Genomic DNA, 26694 nt, shown 5'->3' with positions numbered 1-26694 from the left:
TTCAAGTAGATTGTAGTGAGATCAAACTATATCCTTAGCATAAATTTCATGTTAAAAGCTATTTCATGAAATAGCATATATTTCAAAATGGGTATTTGTACAGCATGAGACTATTTAAGTGTATTAAGAAGCTCAGTATTTTCCCACCCCACATAAATGAGTTAAAACTCTTTTAGACGGGCACAGACGCACTTTAGAACCCCAGCACTCAGAAGCCTGAAGCAGGAAAATAATGACTTAGAGGCCAGCCCTGAGCTGTCCTGTGAGACCCTGTTGCAAATATGTAAATAACCCTCCAAAATAATAAGATAAAAAAATAAGACTTTTTGAAGAGACAATATAAGCTGGGAATGTTCAGACAGTATATTAAGCACCATGAGCTCATTTAAGAAAATCTCTCGCTCTCTCCACTGTACCTCAAGACATATTGCCAAGTCAATCAACATCTTAACAAATTTCCCGAGCCACAAGTCTCCCGCTGTCTTTCTCTGGAGCACTCCATCCCTTTCTTTTGGGGATGAGCTTCTGGTGACTGTTACTGTAACTGTCTTACTTTGCCCTTTTATCAAAACCATCTTCTAGAAAGTTTTGTTTACAAAGGATTTGCCAACACATGTTTGAGATGTCACTCTCTCATCTCCACTGTCCCCTTTCCTGGGGGGCTGAATATCACAGTAATTAACCTTCCTGCCTTCAGCTTGGGAGGCATAACTCACGTTGTGGTCAATTATCTCACTATACAGCCCCTAAGGATGGAAAGTATTGCTACAAAACCTAATTAGTAATTTTTTTTAGAATGCGTATTGTTTACTTGATAGTCTATAATGACTTCCTCTGAGGCAGGGTGGCCTATCATGGCAAGGTCCTACTTAGACAATTTTTAGCAGCTCATTGACCTGACAAAAAGACCTGCCATGCTCTGTTGCTGCCTGGCAGCCACCGTTGACAGGATGGACTGTTTAGCGTTTCTCTGGAAGTCATTATGGTATATCATGTCAGGTCGTCAGTAAAAGAAGTTTTCTTTCTTTCTTTTTTGTTTTAAGATTTAGAACAATCAACCCAATACAGCAAATGACTTCTTCTCGAGTGGAGTAAGAAACCACAGACCTCACCCAGTGGCCTTCTAGTGCCACCTCCCCTGTAGGATGGCTGATGCAGGCAACTGTCCACCACTCAAATGAAGTGTGCCTTCTGCCATTGCCAGGCTTCCATTCAAAATACTGGTGGCCACTGGTGCTCTCAGTGATGGTTAAACATAGCAGGGAGAAACCCAAGATAGATGAGAAACTCAAGATCAGAGATACTTATTGAAACATTTAAGTTAATTTTATAAGACATAGATCATGAATCAAACCAGAAGTTCCTCATCCACCTGTTCCTATTATTCTCCTGCCAAATGGCTCAGACATTCTTGTGCGAAGAAGTTATCAGACTGATTGAGAATAAGAGAAATGTGTTGTAAGTCAGCTCAGGGGTAAATCACCCTTACAAAGCTGGGAACACATTCCTAGGTTATTTTACCTAATCAGATCTTCCGGGAGTGGGGAGTGTCTACTAAGGCTGCAGAGTGCCCTCTTTGTCTCTTTGCTCATCAAGGAGTTGGACATACAGCAGAAGTCAAATACATCCTTTCTGTGGATTGAAGAGGTGAATCTGGTCTGGTAAAAAAAAAAAATCTGAGCTTATAGGCTTATAGAAGGTACACAGTGTTGACACACCACCAAGCCCTTGTTCTATGATGCATTTCAGGAACACAGGAGTTGGCCCTGAGAGGGAGTCTGCGTTATTCACCATCATCACTGTAGGAATTTCTCCCCCCAAACAGCATTTAGACTCAGGAAGTGAAACCTGCTGATTCTTTCCAATGTGGATCCTTAAATCCACTGTGGAGTACAGGTGGATCATGAGAGGGAGTCAACTGCCTGAAACAGAAACCAGTTCTGACAGGCTGATGCGGTGTCAGAGAGCAAGGAACCAGATCAGAGCAAAATGAGAAAACCGGAATGGAGACAAGCAGAGTTCACACTGCTAAAGCCAGTGTTGCCCCTGTTCATCACTATCTCAATATCCATCATGGTTGTCACCTCCTGAGAAGGCCTCGCCATCCCTACGTACAATCAGTAGTCCAAGTCCACACTGATGACTCCAGTGCAATCACTAAATGATCCTCTCGGAGACCTCCAAAACCTATCTCAGAACCATCTGGAAGAAGTACACTGAACTCCCTGTGTCCATGATGACACGAGATGTATGGATGTTGAAGGCCCATGTCGTTCTTTTCAATGATGCATTCTAAGTTGAAAAGAAAAGAGCATTAAATAATTTTGACAGATCATATTCATTAGAAAGCAATTGGAATCTGTTTATTCAAGTGGAAGGAGTCAGTGGACCAGCTCTGTGAAGCTCTGCATGTCTAGACCTATGAGCCTTTCATATTTCTTACTTCTCATGTCTTACTAGTTATGGCTTCCATTTTCTTCTATTAACATAGTTTCAATTTCACTTCTTTCCATTTCTTCTACTGGAAGTCTAAATTCAGTTTTTCAACATCTCCTTCCTAAATCATGTCCTGCCTCAAAATTGGTCACCTACCCTTTCAATGAACCTCATATACTTTTCCTTTGAAAGTAGAGCATCAAACACTGCCAATAGCCTGTCCTGAACAGAGAACTAAAACCATTCAGAAACCTTATTAGAATCAATACCAAAAGCTCCCTGGATGAAATTCCTTTAGCTGGTATTAGAAGAGCCAAACATATCTGTTAAAAGTCAAATACATAGAAACACTATACAAAGTTCACAGAAGTTGTTCTATTTGCAGTCGTACTAGGAGGGGAAAAATGATAATTGAAGAGAAATTTTGATGATGCAGTTTTCTAATAAATTGGGAACAATGACCCTTGAAGGACCATAAAGAAAGTGAATGTCAAGATAATTTATTATTGTTACATTATCTGCCTCATTTTTCACTTTGTCTTACTGAACTATGATATCCTTAGAAGTACCAAACACCCCCAAAGTTAATGAACATTTTAGCAGTGTATAAAAAGCAAGAGGAAAAGCTCAGACACAAAGCATTAGTGAGTTTCTCCTTCCTTCCTTAGCATCTCAACATCACAAGTGCTAACTGGGTGGGTCATGCATAGGACCTTGGATTTAGAAGGCAGATCAGTATGGGTCAAAGGTTTGCAGCCCTCTCTGGAGACATACCCCCTTTCACAGGCTGATTGAGTACCCCTTACCCCATTGCAAAAGTGACTTTCCTCAAATTTACTGAGAGCCATTGTTTTCATTGCAGAAGAGCCAGTTTCTACGCATGCCGCTTGGACAAGCATTTATACGTGATTGGCGGGAGGAATGAAACCGGCTACCTGTCCAGTGTGGAGTGCTACAACCTGGACACAAACGAGTGGCGATACGTGTCCTCTTTGCCTCAGCCTCTGGCAGCCCATGCAGGAGCAGTGCACAATGGAAAAATATATATTTCAGGCAAGCCAGTCCTCCAAGTTTCTTTACAAAGTTCGTTGTTCAAGGCACTTCCTTGACCCAGACATGTCTGTCTTTCACAGGGGGTGTGCACAACGGAGAGTATGTGCCATGGTTGTATTGCTATGACCCTGTCATGGATGTCTGGGCCCGAAAACAAGACATGAACACAAAACGTGCCATCCACACTTTGGCTGTGATGAATGATCGCTTATATGCAATCGGAGGGAATCATTTGAAAGGTGTTTTCTTGTTTGTTTTTTGTTGTTGTTTTGTTTTGCTTCTATCCCAGTAACATTTGCAATTTTAAAAGAAAGGGGTGTAAATGCAACCCAGACCCCCTGAACGTGGGTCTCAGTTAGGAGGACTGGGCAGTCTATTATGAGAGTTCTGGCAGTGGTGGGGGGCATGGGAGGATGGGAGGGAGAGGGAACTAGGATTGATATGTAAAATAAGGAAAAATGTTAAATACAAAGGGTCTAAATAATCACTCATTAATGTCAAGCTGTGCTAAAATTCATTGACAAACTATGGATACGATTTGTGGGGTCAGGAGGACAGGAAACGGGGACCCTGGTCTGACTTGCTTTAGAAAGCCACTCCAGTAGAAGCAGGTGGGTGGCAGGTCACTGGAAGGAAGAGGCGCAAGGCTGGTAGGATGGCGCAGGAGGTAAGAGGACCTGCTGTCAAGGCGGATGGGTCCCCAGAGGTGGAAGGAGAGAACAGATGCCCACAAGTGCACACTGTCGCGCAGTCGGATGGCGCAGGAGGTAAGAGGACCTGCTGTCAAGGCGGATGGGTCCCCAGAGGTGGAAGGAGAGAACAGATGCCCACAAGTGCACACTGTCGCGCAGTCACCCCACACATACACAGACTAAATAAGTAAATGAATGTCATTTAAAAAAAACAAAAGAAACTGCAGCTTCAAAACCCATAGACTACAGCAAGTGAGTAGAAGACCCATGGGCAAATTGAAAATTGGTGACTTTGATATCCTGGGGTTCGTGACCTACCATTACAGAGAAGACTGCCTGCTAAGGAAATGGACAGATTGAATATATGAATAATATCTCAATCAGCATCAGTGTCAGAAGCCCACTGGTTTTATATTTTTGTTAATGTTGCTTAGGGATTATTAACTGTTCTGGCGATTTCTAAATAGTGCAGTATATGCTGTATGAAAGGCTTCTAAGCAATAAAAAACACCAGAATTCCAGATGTTGTCTTCACATTAGTGCTTTGCAAGGCTAAAACTTTTGCATAATAATAATAGCCATCACTTATCAATTGATCACTATGGGAACTACATGAATAATTTTGTATATAACCTAGATGTGAGCTAAGAGGCTTCCCAGGTCTGGTAAGATTATTACAAACCTCATCCAATCCCGTGGCTTGTGGAAATGCATTAGATGGATTAAATCTTTGTACCTTCAAAATTCCTATGTGAAACTATCTCCTATCATGAATATTTTGGGGTGTGGGGGTCTATGAGTCGAGTCATAAGGGTGTGTGTGTGTGTGTGTGTGTGTGAGAGAGAGAGAGAGATGTAATTAGTGAACTATAAATAGGAGACAGGAAAAATAATGCTCCCTCCCCCATCCTCAATTCTTCTTGCCTCCTGAAGAATAAACAAAACTTTGGCCACATCTGCTGACATTTCCATCTTCTCAGTCTCCAAATGGAAACATAAAGGTCTGTCGTTCATCCTGTGGTAATTTTGTTATACAGCCCAAACTAACTCAGACACCCACTCTCCTATCTGTGAGTTTTGGAAGCTCCTGTTTCCCTGCTCCTACAAAACGTGCCATCCACACTTTGGCTGTGATGAATGATCGCTTATATGCAATCGGAGGGAATCATTTGAAAGGTGTTTTCTTGTTTGTTTTTTGTTGTTGTTTTGTTTTGCTCCTATCCCAGTAACATTTGCATCTCATGCTCCTTGTTTAGGGATTTCTTGTTAGATAATCATAGTTAACTATGTAAGAAACATGTTGACCAAATACAGTCTGCTGTGTGTAAATTAACAGTGTCCTGAAGCAAGCATTTATTGTGTTTGCATTCTGCAGATAGGATTATGTTTAAGTTACCATACACATTAAAGAAATGAATAATGACATCTAAGGGGAAGAAACGAGACCATTAATATCTGAAACGGCACCATTTGTCCTAACAGTGAAGTCAGGAAAATAAATTATTCCTTATCTCCAAAGTGGTAGTAATGAATTGTCCTCCAGAAAATTGTTTTTTTTTTTTGTTTGTTTGTTTTTTTTTTTTGTTTTTGCTGCAATCGTAAAGAACTATACTCACAGGTTCACAGAGCTAATGTATTGGATTTTTTCTTAAAGCAAAACCATGGTGTCTAAATTTAGAATTATTTCTTTAGAGTATTGAATATCAAATGACCTGTGATTCTCAAATTGAACTGATTTTTTTTTAATTTAAAGCATTTTAAAAATATGTTGCTTGGCTGCTTTTTCCTTCCCTGGATGGATATGTTTATAACTACAACCTTTTACAGTTTATGTGCACTTTATAAACTTGTGGGTGTGTGTGACACTATATTTGGTGGGAAGCAGACCCATGGTACTGAAAATTACCTGATCCACCTTGGGCCTCAGGTTCTTCATGTCAAAAATTAAGACAGTGGTCTAAATTGAACTCTAAAATCTCTGCCAGTTCCTGAGCAGAAACAAGCACATCTGTGTTATTAATAGCGAAGCCAATGTGTTCACTCGCCTTACTGCAGCATATGAACCTAAAGGTAGTTACACATGGAAAGGGGTTCTAATCCATATTTACACATTAATTTAATAAAAATCACACGGGCTTAACTTTTATATCTACATTTGGAGTTCATGTTCAGCCAAGATGCTCTAGTGTGTGACTGCTGCTTGTCTCCATGTTCCCTGCCCACTCCCCACCCCCACCACAGACAAGAAATCTCTCTCTGCTCCTTTCAATCCCAGTGCCCTCTCCATTCCCTCGCATCAGTGTCTTATACTATTGTTGTGGCTTTCAAAACACAGCGTGATTTCTTTTCTCGTTTTATTTCCATAAGACATTATCTATATGTCCTAACGACTTTTATTTTCAAGATTATGTTTGGACAAAACATATTAGACTGTCATGTAATAGCAGTCTAATAAGAAAAAGTGTGAATGTGCACACAGGAGCATGGACACACATGCATCCAAAGTAAAGGGCTGAGGCTCTAGCTCAGTTGGTGGTGTTTGCCTCGCATTCACAAGGCCCAAGGCTTACAGCCTAGCATCACAGAAAATAGACAGAGAAGGTATACATGCCTCTGAACAATGCCTTAGAACCCAGAATCGAGAAATCTTCCCATATGCTCATTTTAAACAGATAGAAAATTTGCAGTGGGCATATTGCTCTTTTGTAATACCACCCATCTGGTCTATTTTGTATAAGCAATTAGTGGCCTGAAAGAAACTGTCTGCTTTCTCAGGAATGAAAATTGTCTTGTCTGTGGGTTGTGCTGAGCTAAGGGTGACACAGAGATTGTGGGAGTAGCCAACCAATGACTGGCCCAACCTGAGACTCATGCCCATCTACAATACATGAAGGACTAGGACCCAGAGCCTAGATAACCCAGAAATCCAGGATATAACCAAACACAACTGGAGGGAAATATATCAATATAATGATGCCTACCAGTATTATATTGTACTCATAGACTATTGCCCAGTCCAATAATCACCCGAATGGCTTCACTCATCAACTGGCAGAATCAGATAAGACCCACAGTCAAACATTAGGCCTGAGAATGAGCTTGGGAATTCCTGCTGAAGAAAAGGAGGAAGAATTGTAGGAGCCAGAGGGGTCAAGGGCATCACATCACAAGAAGTCCCACAGAACCAACTAACCTGGGCTCATAGAAGCTCACAGAGACCAAACCAACAACCAAAGACCCTTTGGCAGCACTGGTGGATAGGGAGAATAAGCAAGAGGCAGTAGGGAAGGAGAAAGAAGGCAGAAAGGAGCTTTTGGATTGTGCATAATCTCATTTTGAGAGGGTTAAGTATTCCAGAAACACAATATGGTTTAGTCTGCAGAAGTCTGAGTTCTAATACCCATTCTTCTGCATGCAGATGTCACCTTTAAAAACAAAACAGGCATGGATGCCTGTAAAGCTATTTGTCTTGACCATTGTTGTTTTAAATCTTTTAAATTAACCCTATAATAAATCATATTTATAAGGCCTACTCCTGTGTGATCAATCTTGTGATACCTACTTAGGCAGTCTTGATTTGAGTTCATCCAAAACACCCAAAGTCTGTTGGAGTCTTTTGGTGTTTTGTTTGGTTTGGTTTTGTTTTGGAAGTTCCTGACATGTCTCCTAATTTAGCTAATGAAATTATGCACTTGCATCTTCAAAATTACAACCTTTTAGGTCTCAGCTCCAGCCCTGTGGAGTCACTCTTTTCTTCTATGCTTGCCTTTTCTGTCACCCAGGTTTCTCCCATCTTGATGTCATGCTTGTGGAATGCTATGACCCAAAAGGTGACCAGTGGAATATTCTCCAAACCCCCATCCTGGAGGGTCGAAGTGGCCCTGGCTGTGCGGTGCTCGATGACAGCATTTATCTGGTGGGAGGCTACAGCTGGAGTATGGTACGTGTCGGTGTCTGACTCCTCCTCCTCCCGTGTGTGCTTGTTCTGTCTGTTTCTCTCCTCCTCCTCCTGTGAGCTTGCTTCTGTTCGTCCCCCCCCCCAAATGTGCTATCATCCTACATGTACCCTTTAAGAATACCAGGTCCGTGTGCAGGCGGCACAGCACTGTGAGCAGGAAGACAGAATTGGCCTAGATGCAGTAGAAATAGCTTGCTAGCCCATCAACTATCCCACAGCAGTGGTTACATCTCCAGCTTGCTCCTAAACCCATGCGTTTGTAAGTCTGGCTTCCAACTACAAACCAACATGAAATGATTGTCCAAATGTTCTTCAGAAATTGACTAGGAGAATCTGAAAGGTTTCTGACCAGAAGGAGCAAGACATGGAACTTAACTGTTCAATGTCTGTGAATTCTAATTAGGGCATGAATATGCTTTTTACGCCTCATCCCAACATGAAAATGTCCAAACATAAACAAAAATTGATAGACTTTCCTTTCCTTGCCATCAGGGTTACCATTCATCAATAGACCCTTCCTTTTAAGTTTAACTGGAAAAAAAAAAATGAAGCAAATCCCAAATGTCCTCTTTCACCATAAAGGTCTCAGTATTTATCTTTTAAAAATGTTATTCTTTTATGGAAATACACCATCATTTATTACACCCCCAAAAAACAATAGTAGCTTTATGTCCAATCCACATTCAAATGTTTCCTATTGGCTTACAAAACACTGGCATCATGATCCACTAAGTCTTACATATATGTGGTTATTGTGTCCCCTAGGCCCCTCTCTGTCTAGCACATTTCCTCTGTCCCACTTTGTGTTCCCTGACTTGGTGACAAAATAACCTCATCTGTCACCCAGAATAGCCCACATGGTGGGACTATTGTCACATGTTGTCACTTAAAATAGTTCTCCAGACTGGAAGTCTGAAGCTGATTGGGTTAGTCAGGAATTGGTTAGGTTCAAGCTCTTTATTACTTATTCATATTTTTAATTGGGTTTATACTATTTTTTCATACAATAAGAAAAGATAAAAAATCTTGAAAAGGAGACTATGTGTTTAGATTACTTCAAATGAAGAGAGACCTCAGGCCTAGGGGTCAATTTCATTATCCTCACTATGATGACTTGGAGTTTTAGTAACGTTAGTTTTATTTACTTTGTATTCAACCAGCTTATGATACAAAGTTTTAAGGAACATTAAAAGGCTAATTATATAAAGGCAAAAGTAAGTGGACAGAGAAACTTAGATTTTCACACACGTGTCTGATGTCTGCAGCAAATCGTTCACAACAAGAGAAAAGCTGCATTCAGGCAGACACCAAGAACATATGTTCAGAAAATGCCATTAGTTTTCTTGAGGTTTTTATTTGTTTCCTATGCTTTAATTTGAGAAGGAAATTTTTACTCAATCATGAGCCTTAAAGTTGACAAAGGCACTAAAATTAAAGCCAGTGTGTACTTCCTGTGTGGCCTCTTAAAAATAAATAAATCAGTATGTGGAGATATTTTCAGTCTACACTGAAATGGCTCGCTGTCCTGGCTCCCATTCTCCACAGTAAAAAAATAAATAAAAACAAAGAAACCATTTAAATAATAATGTCTGTCTATTTTTACTTTAAACTTCCATTTCCCAGCCAATTGGAAGGTGATCATTGACTATTAAAGATGCTCTAGGTATTTATTTGAGTTTGATCATTAGCTGTCAAAAATATTCCACAAGGGCTAGGGAGGCAGCTTGGTCAGTAAAGCCCTATCTTTGTCTGCACGAGGACCTCAGTTTAGTCTCCAGGACCCTCATAAAAATACAAAGTCCAGATGTGATGGTTTGCGATTTTAGTTTAAGCGTTGGGAAGGTAGATGAGGTAGACATTAGCTTGCTTGCAAGTTCCACGCCTAGGAGAGATCCTGCTTCATTTGACTGAAGTAACTCTAGAGTTTGTCCCAGTTCCACACAACATGCTCATGCAAGCATGCTCACTTGCACACACACACACACACACACACACACACACACACACATGCTCCTGAACACACACATGCACACACATAACCTACAAGATTTTGAAATGTCAGTTTCAAATATTTCCTAGAAACCCAACAGTTTAAAACCCATTGTGTTAGGAGTAGGTTTTCCTTGCCCGTCTGGTCTCACTGCCTTGTCAGCCCCAACTAACACAGAGAGACACTGTATTAGATATAAAGCTGTAGGCCAGTTACTAGTTTGTTATGGGCTAGCTCTGTCTTAATTATTAACCCATTTCTATTAATCTAAGTATTTCTACATGGTCTCATCTTACCAGAGAGAGGGGCTAGTGTTCTGCTCTCTTTCCTCCATGTTGAATCTCCTCCCTACTACTTCCTCTCTCCTTCTAGTCTCCTAGTCCCACCTATCTTGCTTTCCTATTGGCCAACAGTGCTTTATTCATTAACCAATAAGAGAAACATAGTTACAGAATGACATTTCTCATCATCCACTGAGCCCAGTGGTGCTGTGAAGAGTGGCATGACTATTGCTGCTCTGAGTAATCCCTGCTCTGCCATTCCAGGGTGCCTACAAGTCCTCTACAATCTGCTATTGTCCAGAAAAGGGAACGTGGACTGAACTGGAAGGCGATGTGGCTGAACCCCTGGCAGGCCCAGCCTGTGCAACAGTCATCCTACCAGCCTGTGTACCCTACAATAAATAACAGCAGGATACCCTGGCACAATGTCAGATCTAGGATGCAGTGACAGGGGACGCTGCTGTCCTGCATGAACCATGCATTCCAGTGGTACAACTGCCAAAAGCCACCTTTGCGTTCTGACTTATAAGTAACTCCAGAGGAGAGAGACCTGTTCTTGAGCAGAGACTGTCATCTGCAGCTCAGGTCACACTCAACTTACTGTGGTGACAGAATCTTCCATATCAAACTGGTTTCAACTTGTTCTACCTTTATACAAACTCACATGGAGCTGAACTTTCAGAGAGAGAAGGTAAACCATAGAAAACTGGCCCCAGAGACTTGAGATCAGTATTGTGCATTGTGTCCTAACTGCATGTGATAGACGTTGACATTTGGAGGCTATTTTGTATAGGAATGATTCCAAATCTGACCCACCAGAATGATTACCCTGCATTCCAGAAATTGCCTCTTGATTCTGTATGTGTAGCGCTTGGCTTCTTCACCAACTCCATAGGTAACACAGTAACCAAAACCCACAGGAGATGGAAGATGGGCATCTTTGTTTCTACACCATCATAGTTTGTATTCCTTCCAGCTCCCCGGAGATGAGAGGAAAGAAAGTTGTCTCTTGGGCAGCTGGTTCTCTGCCACAATCCTCATTCCATGGCTTTGATTCTCCATGAAAACAAAGCACGGTCTGTCACTCTTCAGCTCCAGAAGCATGTGCCGCCTCATTTCTCATAGCTCTCCACAAAGTGAACATCAGGACAATTTGCCTCGAAAGATAAGACCTACAAACTCCATCACAGGATATTTCAGAAATTCTGTCGGATAACAGTTTGTCTCAAATTTAATCCATAATAAAAGCTGACAAATCCCTTTCAGGAATGTGGGCACACAAGGAAAATTTTCTCTTGAGTACAACCCCAGTTATCTTTCTGGTTTTCAAAACACATGACTTATAGCTCAAGAAATGGCTCCGTGGTTTAGGGAGCATTTGGTTTTCAGGCAGAGGACCTGGGTTTGCTTCTCAGCACCCACGTAGCAGCTCACAACCAACCGTAACTCCAGTTCCAGGGTACCCATCACACCAGGTACGCATGCAGGGCACGTACACACTTACAAACAAAACACACTTGTACATGTGAAAGTGAAACAATTAAATGTCTTAAAATAATTATTAAAAAGCTTACTAGCCCATAGCCAATCCTGACAGTACACTTCCTCACCTTGAGCTGGCTTTAGACATTCCATTCTCATTATCCCTGCACTCATCACTAGACAGAGATGCCTGGACTGGATTAAATGAGAATTGACACTGGTCTCTAGGGACTCAAACAGACCAGGTCTCTTTGTGGCCAATCAGAAAAACAAAACAAACAGGAACACATCTAAGTCTGACCAACAACTGGCACTTACAGATGCCTAAATATATTTTTTTTAATCTCAAAGAATTGTTGAACCCTTAAACAGATGTAATACTCAAAATGTCAAGTAATGGAAGCCACAGAGGAGAATGAACGCCTTCAAGGTGAGCTTTCACAAGCACCTCAAGATGGCTGGGTATACCAGAATCCAACAATGTTTCTACAGGAAAGTGCAATCTTTGTTGTTTTTGTATTTATTTGTATGTTCAGATCCAAAGGATCCGTTGTAAAAAATATATATATGAATATATATATATATATATATATACATAGCCAGTGCAATCAGCTTTCATTTTTTCCCTCTTGAAGATGTACGAATATATAAAGAAAGGCAGTAAGAATATGGGAAACACCCACTGGCATTCTGAAGGTCATGTGCTGTTTCAGAAACCATATTCTTAGCCATCACCATTTCTTCCAAAAGTTGCTGTTTATACAAGGGTTTCGGCTATCCTTGGATTTACTCTTCGCTTTATTTTTTATCACTAGCCAAATTAAATAAAAGCATTTATGAGAACTCTAAGCAAAGTTTTCTGTATTTCAGAGAAATACAAACTTCTAGAAAGTGAAAAGTGAATAAAAATTCACAGAAAATGTAAATTTTGTACAGTACTAGAATGTAAATGAAGCTTGCTTGGAAGGGGGAAAAGTTTAAATAAAAACTTTATGTACTAATTTCTCTGTCTCTCCTACACCTCCTTATATACCACATGTATAAACTGGATTGTTTCAAGGTTTATAATATATAAATGCATAAATATTTTTTATTCTACAGATACGCTTTGCAGGTCAAAAGCATATTACAATAAGACAGAATTTATCCAAGACTGAATAGCTAAATGTATCTGGACATTCTTAGAAACCACCTTAGTAACCAATAGTGCATGTAGATGTGTATTAAAGCAGCCACACGCTTCCTAAAGAATCATGGGAGCTCCTATTTCATTAAATCAATTATATAAATGCAAAGTGGGAAAGTTGGTTTCCCTTTAAAGCAAGTCTGACAAAGAAACTGTGCATGGTAATTACGGGGTCTGTGGGTGAGACAGAGGGAAAGAGGGAAAGACTTAGACCTAAAGGAAGCAACTGAGCCACAGACCTAGTTTGCTTTCTATTGTTATGATAAAACACTGACCAAGACCAACTTGGGGAGAATGGAGTTCATTTGGCATATTCTTCTGCTTCACAGCCCATCACCCAGGGAAGTCAGGGCAAGAAATTAAGGTAGGAACCTGGAGGCAGGAGCTGAGGCTGTTCACTGGCTTGTTTAGTTTGCTTCCTTATATACCCTAGAATCACCTGACATGGGGCAATACTACCCATAGTGGACTGGGCCCTCCCACATCAATCTTTAATCCAGAAAACGCCCTACAGACCAGCCTACAGAGGCATCTTCTCAACTAAGATGCCCTCTTCCCTGCTATGTCTAGGTTTGGGTCAAGTTGCCAAAACCCAACCAGTACAGCCACCCTCCTGGCAAAGAGCTGTAAAGGCGGGACCTAGTAACTGAGGCCTGCAAGTTGGGAGTGGCTCTGACATTTTCCAGAACATTGCTCAAATGATGGAATTCACAAGGGGCTGACAACCCCCCTCAGTATTTCCTGAAAGCAAGAGCAATGAATCTCTTTTTCCTTCCACTGCATCTCCTCTCCTGTACACTTGAAACAAAAATCCCTCCCAAATGCAGTCTCCATTGGCACCATGTAAGCCAAGCAGAAAAGCAGGGCTTCTTCCAAACACCCGGAGGCCAACTTATATGAGCAATTGAGGACATGCTTGTCGTTTTCCTAATCTCAAGAAACCACCAAGTTTGAGTTCACATGTAAGCTACATCATTTAACTCTGAATCTGAGGTTAGAAGAGGAAATCTTCTGAAGAGAAAAAAAAAAAAATACATTCTTTCCAAGAATATGCCTCCTAGCTGATAACAGTCAGGGGAATAGGCCCAGAGAGAACTGTCTGTTACCTTAAAGTCTGGATTTGTTCTCTCCAAGCTGATCTGTCCCTGGGTGTCTGGCTCTGGTCAACATCGATACACAATACCAGAGGGCATTGTTAGGAATGTCATACTTCCAATTAAACTTGGTTCTTTATATCAAAATATAGGTGCTTCTCAGCTGATGATATGGTCATGTCCTAGCAAAGATTAGAGGTTGAAAATATTGTAACTTGAAAGTATGTCTCATTTACCTTACTGAACACCCTAGCAATACAATCCATTGTAGAAAATCACCTTCAAGGCAGTGAGAGCCATGACTCACTACCAGTGCCCAGCATCATTTTTTTAAAAAAAAAAATTACACCATGCATCACTAATCTTAAAAAAATGATCAAATGTCAAAATTTGAAGTATAGTTTGTTTGTTTTCTGAACGCATCTTGCCTTTACACTATCTCAAGTCAAAAGCCAGGGACATCTGTATTTAAAAACTACACACACAGACATGCATGAACAAATAAGACTGCCACAGCATACCAACACCATCCATTACCTTTTGAAAGTTTGGTGGGAACTAAAATGAGATGAGGATAAAGGTAAGTTGTGAGAAAATCCTCAACTCGATAGCCCGGCCCATGTACCACAGCTATAGAACAGAGATCTGGGCTGCATAACGAGACACGCTGAATACTGGCTGAGTTTTCTTCATGGATATTTAGTTCGTTTAGTGTTGCTGTAACAGGTTAAGCTGGTATACAGTGAACAAATTCAGTGGCTGCAGTGGCTTGCTGTCAAATTGACTAGGTTTACAATCATGTAGGAGACACACTTTAGGGTGTGTCTGTGAGTTGAGTGTATTTCCAGAGAGGTCTGACTGAGGAAAGAAGACCTGCAAGGCACGTGAGTGACACCGTCCATTGGTCAGGTCCAAGACTGAATAAAATTGAAGAAAATCAGATGAGCAGCAGCATTGGTGACCCTCTGTTGACTGACTGTGAACTCAATATAACAAGCTTTCCACCATTGCTCCTCAGTGCCCTCCTATCACAATGGACGGTCCACTCAAACCCTGAACCAAAATGAGCCTTCCTTCCTCTGTTTGATTTCGCCAGGTGTTCTGTCACAACGAGAGGAAAGTCATTAATATAGTCACTCTATATGTTGAGATGTCTAATATCAAAAAAGTGGCATCTGGCGAGGCCTTCTATCATTTGACACATTGTAAGTGTGGACACTTACACCCACACATTGTGAGAAGGTTGAACAGAGCTTGGGTTAATATCACCACTTCACCACTTTAAGGGTTTTTTCTAACCACTATGTCCAGCTGCCTACAAGAGATGTCTCCTATCAGCCACTTGGTTATCATGGAATTTAGTTGGAGGATGGTTTTTCTCCCCCCTGACATAAATAGTATGGGTTGTAGAGTAAAGTGAGCAGTTTTGATACATGTGACAAGGCCAATTGTGGTGTGAAGTTTAACAGGGCAGAGAGGACACTGGCTTTGTGTCCTTGGAAGGTAAAGTTTTCTCATTCTCAGTTACATCATTCGTATATAAGTGATAATGTTTTCCTGAAAATGCACGGTTAGGAGGAACAAACATAAAGAACCATGTAAAATACTTCCCCCAGCTATTGGGTGCAGCAGCCTAGCACACCTTTTAGCCTAGCCGGCAAGACACCTTCCTGTCTGCCCCTCAGCCTCAGTCTCGTTTCCTTTTTCACAATGTGAATTTTGGCTGTTCCACAAATACAGCCATGTTCCTCCATCTTTTCCCTTCCTTGTGAATTTTCTCCACAAAGAACATCGTTTCATGCCCAATGTGATCTATGAAATGCTTGCCCTTCAAGGTCCAGTTCAAATTCTGTTTCCACTAAGCCTTTGTGATCACAACACTTGTGAGTATTTTTCACCCCACTTCCATTTAACCAAAGGGGTCTCTGACTTTATCCTATGCTATTTTCAGGGTCTAATACACCTGACCCTCTTACCAGATTTGAGGTCCTTAGAACTTAGTGATAAAGCATAATATGAGCCACAAGATATTTGTTAAATAAAAGTGAAATTTTAGTAGTTATAAATACAGTTTAATTATGGAAGTGTGGGCAAGAACAAGAGGAAGAAAGAAAATTACCTTTAATGCACCATTCAAAATATCTCTTATCTTTTGGAGTCTGGGCTGTCCCCAGCCCCTTTTATTTATATGTTTATTCATTCCATAACAACTAAATAGATACTTTTAATAATAAGAATTTTATTTTTTAAGATTATAATAATTACATCATTACCCCCTTTCTTTTCCTCCTTCAAACTCTTCCCATGCAACTCTTTAATTGCAAACTCTCTCTAAATCATGGTCACTTCTACTTTAATTGCTGCTGTTTTATGTGTGTGTGTGTGTTCCTCAATACATAAATACAACCTGCTCAGTTCACACAATGTTACTTATATATAGATGATCCTAGGGCTGAACAATTGGTCTTGAATAACCAGTTAGGCAAATCTGCACTGAAGATGACAATTTCTCTCACTCAACATTCCTCAATGGTCTATAGTTCTTTTTCTAGAATTGAGCCATGAGTGGTCCCCTCCCATGTTAGCATATCCATTGCTGTCATCCTTGTTCAGACCTTGCTTAGGTGGCCATATTGATCATAGGCATAGACTCTCTAACATTTTTAGGAGACACACTCTCACAGCAGATTTCCTGTTCCACTGGTCTTATAATCTTCTGCGCCCTCTTTTGCAATGCTCCCTGAGCCTTAGGTGGAAGGGCTGTGTTCTAAGTCCATCAGTTGGAACTGAGCACCACATATTCTCCCATTATCTGCATTTTGATGGGTCCTGGTTTTCCAAAATGGCCCATGTCCCTTGCACAGAGAAGCTGCTTTGATGAGGTGTGAAAACTATACCTGCCGGTTATGTATAATAATACATATTTATAATGTAGTTAGGAATTATACTGTAAATTCTCTTCCAGAATCCATGACTTCACTACCGCTGTGTAGCTGGGTAGGATTCCAATACCAGGCATAGTGCCATCATGTTGAGGGGGCTTTAGTCTACTTAGAGAGCTGTTGGTTAACACCAAGGTATGCATGCTTGCTGCTGTTGAACCCTAAGTGTTAGTGTGTGATGTTGCTCATTGTTTTTTGTTGTTCATTGTTGGTGGTGGTCATTGCCCCAACACCAGGCATGAAAGTTGTTTTGAGTTGTTAGTCAAGGTTGTCCAACAGACTCCCAAAATACACAGGATATGCTATTCCACCCAGAGGTGGTAAGTAAGTCCTATTGCTGAAGATACCAAGCTTTTCTGACCCAGAGGACCTGAGCTGGATCTGACCTGAACCCTTAGTATTAGTGTGATATGCTGGTCCCTGTTGCTTATTCATGAGAACTAGCTTTCATAGTACCAGAAAGCACCATGAAAACTTCTAAGGGAAAGAAGCAAGCAACTTTTCTACTAGCTATGAACATTTACTTTCATAACATAAGTTAACATTTTGCCAAATGATTGCATGTGGTGAGGTGGTATGTATGATGATTTTTAACAGTTCCTAATCACACTGAATGAATGAACTTTAGCAAATTCTGAAGGACATGGTCATGTCACAGATAGTTTTGAAACAGCACTCTGGCATGTTCTTTGTGATTCCTACAAGTTTTCTCCTACCAGTTATTAGTATTGTGACACCATTACACTTGGAAACAAGAACAAGTTCTATTTCTCCAATGGCATGGTTCATTTTGTTCATCTGTGATCCTTTTAGTCATGTAACATTTCTGGAGAGACATGTGACAACCCCTCCCCTGCTTCCAGGCCTTCCCAGAATTGCTGTGTTAAGCTGTGCTTTCTCTGTGACCGGGCTTAGACTGAGACTCCTCTTGAAGCCAGATGGCACTCATGAAGTTCACAGGAAATTCTTTACTCATCTTACAAGTTTTCCTTAAAAGTGACTCAGACTATTAAAGCCATATGAAGTGAGTTGCCTTATTAAATTAGTTCATGTCTCTTTCAGGATGAGTAGCCATATTAATCTAACACACCGGAAAGAAAGAAGACATTAAAGTCCAAGTCCTCTGGGGGTAAATGCACTCCATGAGGTCCAAAGACAAGATAGAATCCAGACCTCAGGCTAGACCACCCCTAGGATGGTTGTCTTCTCAATTATTAGAATGTTTACTACCTGTACTATTCACATAGCTTCTAGAAGATACTTCCTTGTGTTGATGGTAACCCCCCCTCTGTATATATATATATATATATATATATATATGTGTGTGTGTGTGTGTGTGTGTGTGTGCATTATATATATATATATATATATATATATATATATATATATATATATCTTGTTATCTTGTTTCAATTAAGCTTCCTGATGTAGAATAGGCAATGCATGAAATGTGTTTTCTCATAGGTTCTTGTGCACAGATTCACAAAATACAAGGGAGTATCTGAGGGATGTGAATTTCTTGTTATAGTGGAAACATTTCTGACTCAAAGATATTAAACCTACCATTATGAAAACAAAGGTGATAGTTGGATCTTCTCAATTGTGACTGCCACAACAATTCCTATAATAGTTGTTGATACAAAGGTATGTAAGTAGCTGCAACCCAATCACCTTTTCAGGGTTTTTCTACTGTTTGATGGTCCTAAGAATGAGAATTTTAACCCTACTGTGAAATCTCCCTCCAGTACACAGTGGGAATAGCACCAGTGTGGTTCTAGTCCCACCTCAGAAAATACTGCTTCATTATCCGAGATATTCTCTTTGCAAACAATGAGGATGAGTCTGAACTTAATCCCTTGGTATCCCTTGGTATTCCTAGTATTAAGCTGACAGCCCTTATTTATTTTTACTGCCCCCTGTGCAGAAAGCTCTTTGATGTGCACGCTGAAGAATAGGAATATACACAAGTAACCATCCATATACACGGTCCATGTGGATAAAAACATATAAATGGGTGCTGTGGTTGTTCCAGACAGAAAGGATTTAAAAGAAAGAGGGAAAGGGATCCGTGTAACATCAATTTTAAAAAATTACATAGGAAAACATTGATTTCTTCTTTCTATTAATGTTTGTAAGATAGTCCTTGAAAATACATTAAATAATAATAACCAAGGCATCTTCATAGGCAAAAACACAAGGTTAAGGTAAATTACTACAGTCAACTCCAGGTTAGTGTGTTGAATGATGACATAATTGATGACAAAAGCATTAAGGCCAAGAGTTCCAACAGCACATGAACTCATATGGCCAACAGCAATACTATAAGACCTTACTAGAGAGTTATGAAGATAGTGTTTGTTGGGAAATTTGTCCCTTACAGCTTCCGTCCTCCCTACTCAGCTGTAGAACTCCCGTGCTCTCAAGGTTGATCAAACAAGGTTGTTCTCATTAACTTTCCGATGTGCAGTGCCTGTGCCTTGACCCCAGATGTGGGTGGTGCATGATTTTCTCCTATGCTTAGCCCATCCCCTGGCTTGGGTATATAAGCCCATTACTCTCTGTAATAAATGGCAGTAGCTTCCTCTTCACTTCTTGTGGTGGTCTGTTAAGTGTTTCAATCCCGACACCCTTTACCAAGCTCAGTGCTCTGGCTGCATGGGCACAGCAAGTGTTATTAAACCTAGAGTAAGGCTTATTAAAATTCTTCCAAAGGCTGGGCGGTGGTGGTGCATGCCTTTAATTCCAGCACTCAGAAGGAAGAGGCAGGAGGATCTCCGTGAGCTCATGAACAGCCTGGCTTACAAGCGCTAAATCCAGAACAGGCTCCAAAGCCACAGAAAAACCCTGTCTCAAAAAACCAAAACCCCAAAACAAATAAACAAACAAAACAATCTTCTTAAGAAAACAATACTCCAATGTGAGCTAATCTTTTAATCCTTTAGGTCATTTTCAAGTTCTGTTCCCAAATTTATCAACCTTGTTTTAAGACAAATACTAATGGTGTGGTGAGGACAAATAGGAAGCCTAGTAACTGTCATAGAAACAGAGTGATACAATTAAAGCCTAGAACACACAACCTTAATCTTAGTAAAACAATCTTCTCAAACGAAACCTGGAGTTTGGAGCTACAGAGTTCTGCGAGAAGATGGAGAAACCCAAAACTTCTAGAAAGCAGAGGAAAGAAAACTACAGTGTCACAGTGTTTAGCCATTTTGGGTGAGCACAGCCACTCACTGCTTCAAGACATGTAATTTGGAGCTAGAGATACTGCTCAGTGTTTGAGCACTTGCCTATTCCATACAATGTTCTGAGTTCAAGCTAAGTACCACCAAAACCTACCAAGCAATAAAGGCATGGATATTTTAAAACCCTTGGAGATAAAAGATTAAGAAGAGAAAAATCTTAAGTGTTTATAAATTTGAGGAGAGATCAAGCTCTGACAAAACCCTGAAGACTTGCCATCAGGAAAGTTTCAATCTAAACACAGGATAAGTAAACCTGCCAGACTCAGCCCTTGAATGAACACGAACTGAGATGTTTGCTTCTTTACTTGACCTGCATAAAAGAATGTCAAATCACAAAACCCCAAAGCAAAAGCAAAGAAGACATAAATGTGATAAGCACATTAGAAAAAAGAACATGTGAATAAAATAAAGTAAAAGAATGCAGAATTGTGCTGTAGAATTAGAATCCAGTTTTTAATACAATTAGGATTCTACAACTAAAAATGGAACACCTTAAATTGTCAGTATAAGACCCCAAATTAGTCACTTTCCTTATTGCTGCAATGAAACTCCTGACAAGGACAAGCATGTGGAAGGAGACTTTATTTGGGCTTATGATTTGAGAGGAGGGGAGTCAAGAAGGAGCTTGAGGCATCTGGTCACATGGGATCCACAGCCAGGAGCAGAGAACAGTTAGTGTTGGTACATAGCCTGCCTTCTTTTTCTTCAGTCTGGACCTCAGCCCTGTGAATGGCACCATCCACATTCAGGGTGAGTATTCCCACTTGAATTAATCTGATATAGAAACAGCCTCACAGGTATGCCCAGAGGTACGTCTCCTACGTGAATCTGCATCATGTCAAGTTGACAACCAAGATTAACAAACACCAACAACATTAACAACAAATTAGATCCGGCAGAGAAACCTCAACTGACAAGCTGGAAGAGAGACTATTAGAAAAGACAGAAATAGATGTGCAGGGAGAACAAATGGGTAAATGTGTTAAAGCGAAAGAGACTTATGAAATCTGGTCAAAATGTATGGTTCTGCTCTGAAGGAGAAGGGAGAGCATGGGAAGTAGTAAACTATTCTTGGTCCAAGCCACGAGGCCAAGAATTGATAGGATGGCAAGAGTTTGCCAAAGCTAATAAAGGCTATCGAGACAGATTTGGGAGGTTCAAAGCAGGATAAAGACTAAGCCACATAGCACTGGCCTGAATGGCAATGTGTTCAGACTAGTTAGACTCCCCCAAAACAGAAGAAATGAGTCTTCAAAGTAGGAAAGGAAAAAAATTAAAGGAGAAACAGTGCAGCTTTGAACTTAGCTCTTGAAAGAAATAACAGAAGCCAGATAAACCGGGATAATATTGTGAAAGTGCTGAAACTAAGAGAGGCAGGCCCAGAGTTCTGTATCTGCTGAAAATCTACTCCTCTAACTAAAAACAAAGAAAAGACAGAGAAACAAAAACAGGGGGCTTCATTGACAACTGGTCTGCACTCAAAGAAATAGCAAACAGAGAATTTCAGACAAACTAAAATGATCACACGAGGAACATAACACCAGAGAATGAAAGACACGGGAAGAAACACTGCATGTGTAGCCAAAAACGAGTTTGGAATATGTAATTATTATGAGCTTTTGTGACACTTAAAATGCACCAACAGTTAAAATATGTAAATCATCCAAGAGATGTGAAAGAGTAACAAAAAGTGGAGAATTTCTAGAAATAATGGTGTGTTGAGCTCCAAGAAATATTAAAGATGCTAAATTAATCATTTGTAATGTCAAAGATATATATTGTGATTTCTAGGTTAATCATTATTAGAATAATAACATGCAGGATAGAAAAACAAATAATGAAATTAGAAACATGTAATTGGTTAATTAGTCAAGAAAAAAGAAAACATGATATACCTTTAATAGCAAGCAAGTAGCAGGATGGAGGTGAACAAACAAACACAGCTCTTCTTTCACGAAAGACAAACGGCTTAAATTTCCCAGGTGAAACCTCTATCTGATTCTTGCAGGAGACAGACAGTGACAAGTCAGACACAGCTGATACAGTCGTGACACCAGTCCTAGCCCGAAGCCAAGATAAAGAGTTCTTAAAAGTGCTTGTGACTCAGTCCTCCATCGATAGCCTCTGGGTTGACTTTTAAAATGCACTCTGACCCTCATAGAAATATAACAATATCTCAGAACTGATAGATATGCTGCCTTACATATTCTATATCACTTGTAGAAATATAACAATATCTCAGAACTGATAGATATGCTGCCTTACATATTCTATATCACTTGTAGTTAACCGATTTTTTGGGTTTTTTTTTTTTTGTTGTTGTTGTTTTGTTTTGTGTTTTGTATCTACTCATCATGGAGTGCTTTTCTTTCCTTTTCATGATAAATTTTTCTTTTAAATTTTATCAAGGTTGTTTTATATGTCAATCCCAGTTCCCTCACCCTCCATTCCTCCCCTGTTCTCCCCCACTTACCCCCGCTCCATCCCCTTTCTGCTCCCCAGGGATGGTAAAGCTTTCCATGGGGAGTCTTCAAAGTCTGTCACATCATTTGGAGCAGGGCCTAGGTCCTCCCCCTTGTGTCTAGGCTGAAAGAGTATCCCTCTATGTGGGATGAGCTTCCAAAGTTCACTTGTTTACTAGGGATAAATACTGATCCACTACCAGAGGCCCCAGAGACTTCCCAGTCCTCCTAACTAACACCCATGTTCAGGGGGTCTGAGACGATCCTATGCCGGTTTCCCAGATATCCAGTTAACCAATGTTTTAAGAAACTATTTTGGATAAAAATTATTTGACTATGAGACTTAACAAACAGCTCAGTATTTAAAATAACATACTGCTTTTGCACAAGACACATGTTATATGGTTTACAACCACCAGTTATTGTAGCTCCAAAGAATCCAATGCCTTCTTCTGACTTCTACCAGCACCTAAGTTGACATCCACATACCTACACAGAAGCACAAACAGACACAAAAGTAAAATAAAATAAATATTTTTAAATAAGTCACTGATTAGAAAGCAAAAAGGAAAGACAAGCAGACACAGGGTGTCTGTGTGCATATACATACATATTCATATATATACTTATATGTACATATATATTATACTATATATACACATATATACATACATACCAGAATATCTATCATGACCTTAGCCCTTTAGGCCATTTTTTATGATGATGCTTTTTTTAAAAAATTACATGGTCAAAGTGCCCAGGAAGTATATAATGCATAACATCCCGTGTCCACCCTCCACACACATGCATCCTTGAGAAGAGTGACCACAACCCAAAGAACTCCAAAAGCCAGTCACAGTGAGAGTGAACTGATGTTGGAGACACAAACATACACCCTCAGAATGAAAAGATGAGGCCCTGACTGCAGAAAAGGAAGCGGGGTTTCTTTTTTTTAAAGATTAAGGAGGCTTGTCTATGGGGAAAAGGTCAAGAAAGATATTACTTGGACTGTCCATTAGACCCTCGTATTCAAGGTCGATTCTTTCAGCACCAGCAGAGGCAGATCAAATGGCCTAGTGGGCAACGAGAGGTTAATACAGAAGCAGATAGAACTAATAAGCTCCAAGGGGCCCATTTCACCAAGACTGTTAATCTGCAGCGGCCTCGCTCATTCTCTGAGTGTCAGTGTTCCACACCAATTACAGATTTCTGAAGGGCCACCCAAGCAAAACTGTGCCCTTAATATGTAAGCTGACACTGCTGTAACTAAGATTGCTATTGGACTGCAACAAATCTCCATGATCTTGATATTTGAAAATCCAAATAGATGGTTTCCATAGAAATGAATAAAAACGTTGCCAAATTACTTATTCAGGATTAATCCACTGTAGCTCTGCAAAGCAAATACATTTGATGAGGCTCAGTAAAGCAGCCAATGAAAAACAAACTAAGATTGTCCAATAAGGTGATTCCAATCACTAATAGAAAATATCTAGGCACAGTTAAATATGGGTTTAGACAAAGTGTTATTTTTTTTAACTCCAAGTGTATAGATCCATAAAATTAATTATTGGAAATGCTGTAAAGATTATTGGATGTGGTTCTAAATAGAAGAAAAGAGCAAAGACTACACAGTCTCTAATATTCCTATCCAGTTCTGATTCTGTTGTGTCCTAGCTGGGTTGGCTTAGGTCAAATAAAGTCTTCTTCCTTGGCCTTAGCGTCATGAGATGCGAAATGGGAATGACAGGGCTTTGCCCCGGGTTTAATCAAATAGTTTCGTGTTTTTTACATGTGGGAAGATGAAGGAATGCTTTCAAGAACATTGTTAGTAAAGAAGAAAAAAATCTATGAATCGTAAACTGGCCTCACAGTCTCAAATAAATCCTTCTGTATTGTACTGCTTCTGTTTATTGAAGTAGGGTAAACTGCAAAGCTGGAGAATTCTCTCAGGAATCAAAACCAAAATAATTTGGTTTCAAATGTTCTGTTTATTCAAGCCTACACACACATACAAAAGGTGGTGGTGGTGATGATGATGATGTTGTTCTTACTTTGGTTTGAATTGTCTAGTATTTTATCAAATAAAGCAGAATGTGGACCTTCAGTACATATACAATAATGTTAGGTGGAGTTTTTCCTGCTGTCCCAAATTAAAATTGGTTCAAAATCTTTGAAGCTGCAAACTAGTAAATATTAGTACCAACGTGTGTTAGTTTAGATTCTCTAAAAACCAAACACCAAGATGAGGGTAGACTTGTAAGAAGTGTGTGTGTGTGTGTGTGTGTGTGTGTGTGTGTGTGTGTGTGTGTGTGTGAGAGAGAGAGAGAGAGAGAGAGAGAGAGAGAGAGAGAATAAAAGAGGGAGCCATATAGGTTTGAAGAGAAAACTGAACCTAAAGAAATGTCCAGAGACCTACAAGACCCCAATTAACAATTTGAGCAACACTGGAAAGGCTACCATAAATGCCCTTCCCTGATAATGAGATTAACGACTAACTTACCAACCATCATGGAGCCCTCATCTAGTAGCTGATGGAAACAGAAGCAAACACCCACAACTAAACACTGAGCTGGACTGTAATTCAGATGCAGAGAGGGAGGACAAGACCAGATTGCAGAAACACATAAAGACAGCTGACCTGAACAAGGAGGAGCTAATGGGCCCCCGGACTGATAGCTGGGAATCCAGCATGGGACTGACTCAGACCCCCTGAACATGGGTCTCAGCTAGAAGGCCTGGGCAGTCTAAGGGACCTCAGACAGTGGAACCAGGATGTATCCCTGGTGCACAAAAGGACTTTGGGAGCACATTCCCCTTAACCTAGAGACAGGAGAGAAGGCCTAGTACCTACTCCAAATGACTTGACAGATTTAGATGATCCCTCCTGGAGGGCATCACCCTACATGTGGAGTGGAGGGGGAGGGGAGGAGAGGGTAGTCAGGGGCATGAGAGGGTAGGAGAGAAGGAAAGGGGAAGGGAGGGAGAGAGGATGGGAAGGAGTGAAGAAAAAGGAGAGGGAGGGAGGGAGAGGGAACTGGGATCAATATATAAAATAAAAAGAAAAAAGAAAGAAATATGCTGAGCAAGGAGTGTCTTGTTAAGTAGAAAGAGAATGTGCCAATAGAGGTGGGGTAATCTTGAGAATACCATTCTGGCCTGATGCTCTGAAGGAGAGAGAAAGAGGACTGGATCTGAAGAGACTGAGCCAATAGCAAAATTTCAAGATTAGAAGCAAGCCAGTGGGAATTGTTTAGCTTAAGTCACTCACTATTCAGAAAGGTTCTCTACCTAATTACACTAGTTTATTACTCATAAAATACTCAGTTATTGTATAGGAGCCATTCATAGGGCGTGATTATGGATCCAGAGCAAGTGGCTGGGGCTGTCAGCCAAATATGCAAGAAATCTGAGCACATGTTTTCATAGTTGCTGCATCAGATTTTCTGTAAAAATCACCAACTCTAAAGGACTAAGAAGCAGGAAAACCAATTCAGCGGCTATGGTCTTTCCTGTTGTAATGTTGGAACAAAACACCATGACCAAGACAACTTATAAAAGAAAGCACTTAATTGGGGCCTTGCTTACAGTTTCAGAACATGGCGGGAAGCATGGCAGCAGGCAGACAGACATGGTACAGGTCCTCTCTCTCTCTTCTCTCTCTCTCTCTCTCTCTCTCTCTCTATCTATCTATCTATCTCTCCTCTATTTATTTACTTTATGGATATGGGTGTTCTGCCTGCATGTATATCTGTGAATCACATGCACCGCAGATACTCATTAGAGGCCAGAGAAGGCATTGGATTCCCTTGAGCTAGAGTGACAGATACTTGTGAGCCAGCATGGGTGCTGGTATTCAACCCTGCATCTTCCA

The 26694-nt window shown here is 40.4% G+C and overlaps 1 protein-coding gene across 1 annotated transcript in view; it reads left to right on the top strand.

Annotated features, from left to right (window-relative positions):
* The window catches only part of Klhl14 (kelch like family member 14), a 101813-nt gene extending 90373 nt beyond the window's left edge, over positions 1–11440 (top strand). Inside the window, exons 5-8 of the mRNA XM_051202080.1 lie at positions 3299–3489; positions 3570–3728; positions 7963–8120; positions 10674–11440. Of these exons, the coding sequence (XP_051058037.1) occupies positions 3299–3489; positions 3570–3728; positions 7963–8120; positions 10674–10814 (649 nt within the window). The 3' untranslated portion in view covers positions 10815–11440. The remainder of the gene's footprint in view (positions 1–3298; positions 3490–3569; positions 3729–7962; positions 8121–10673) is intronic.
* Positions 11441–26694: the final 15254 nt, after the last annotated feature.

This window comes from Phodopus roborovskii, unplaced genomic scaffold (assembly GCF_943737965.1).
Source record: "Phodopus roborovskii unplaced genomic scaffold, PHOROB, whole genome shotgun sequence".
NCBI lineage: Eukaryota > Metazoa > Chordata > Mammalia > Rodentia > Cricetidae > Phodopus > Phodopus roborovskii.
Note: the sequence above shows the minus strand (reverse complement) of the source record. Positions and strands in the feature narration are given on the sequence as shown.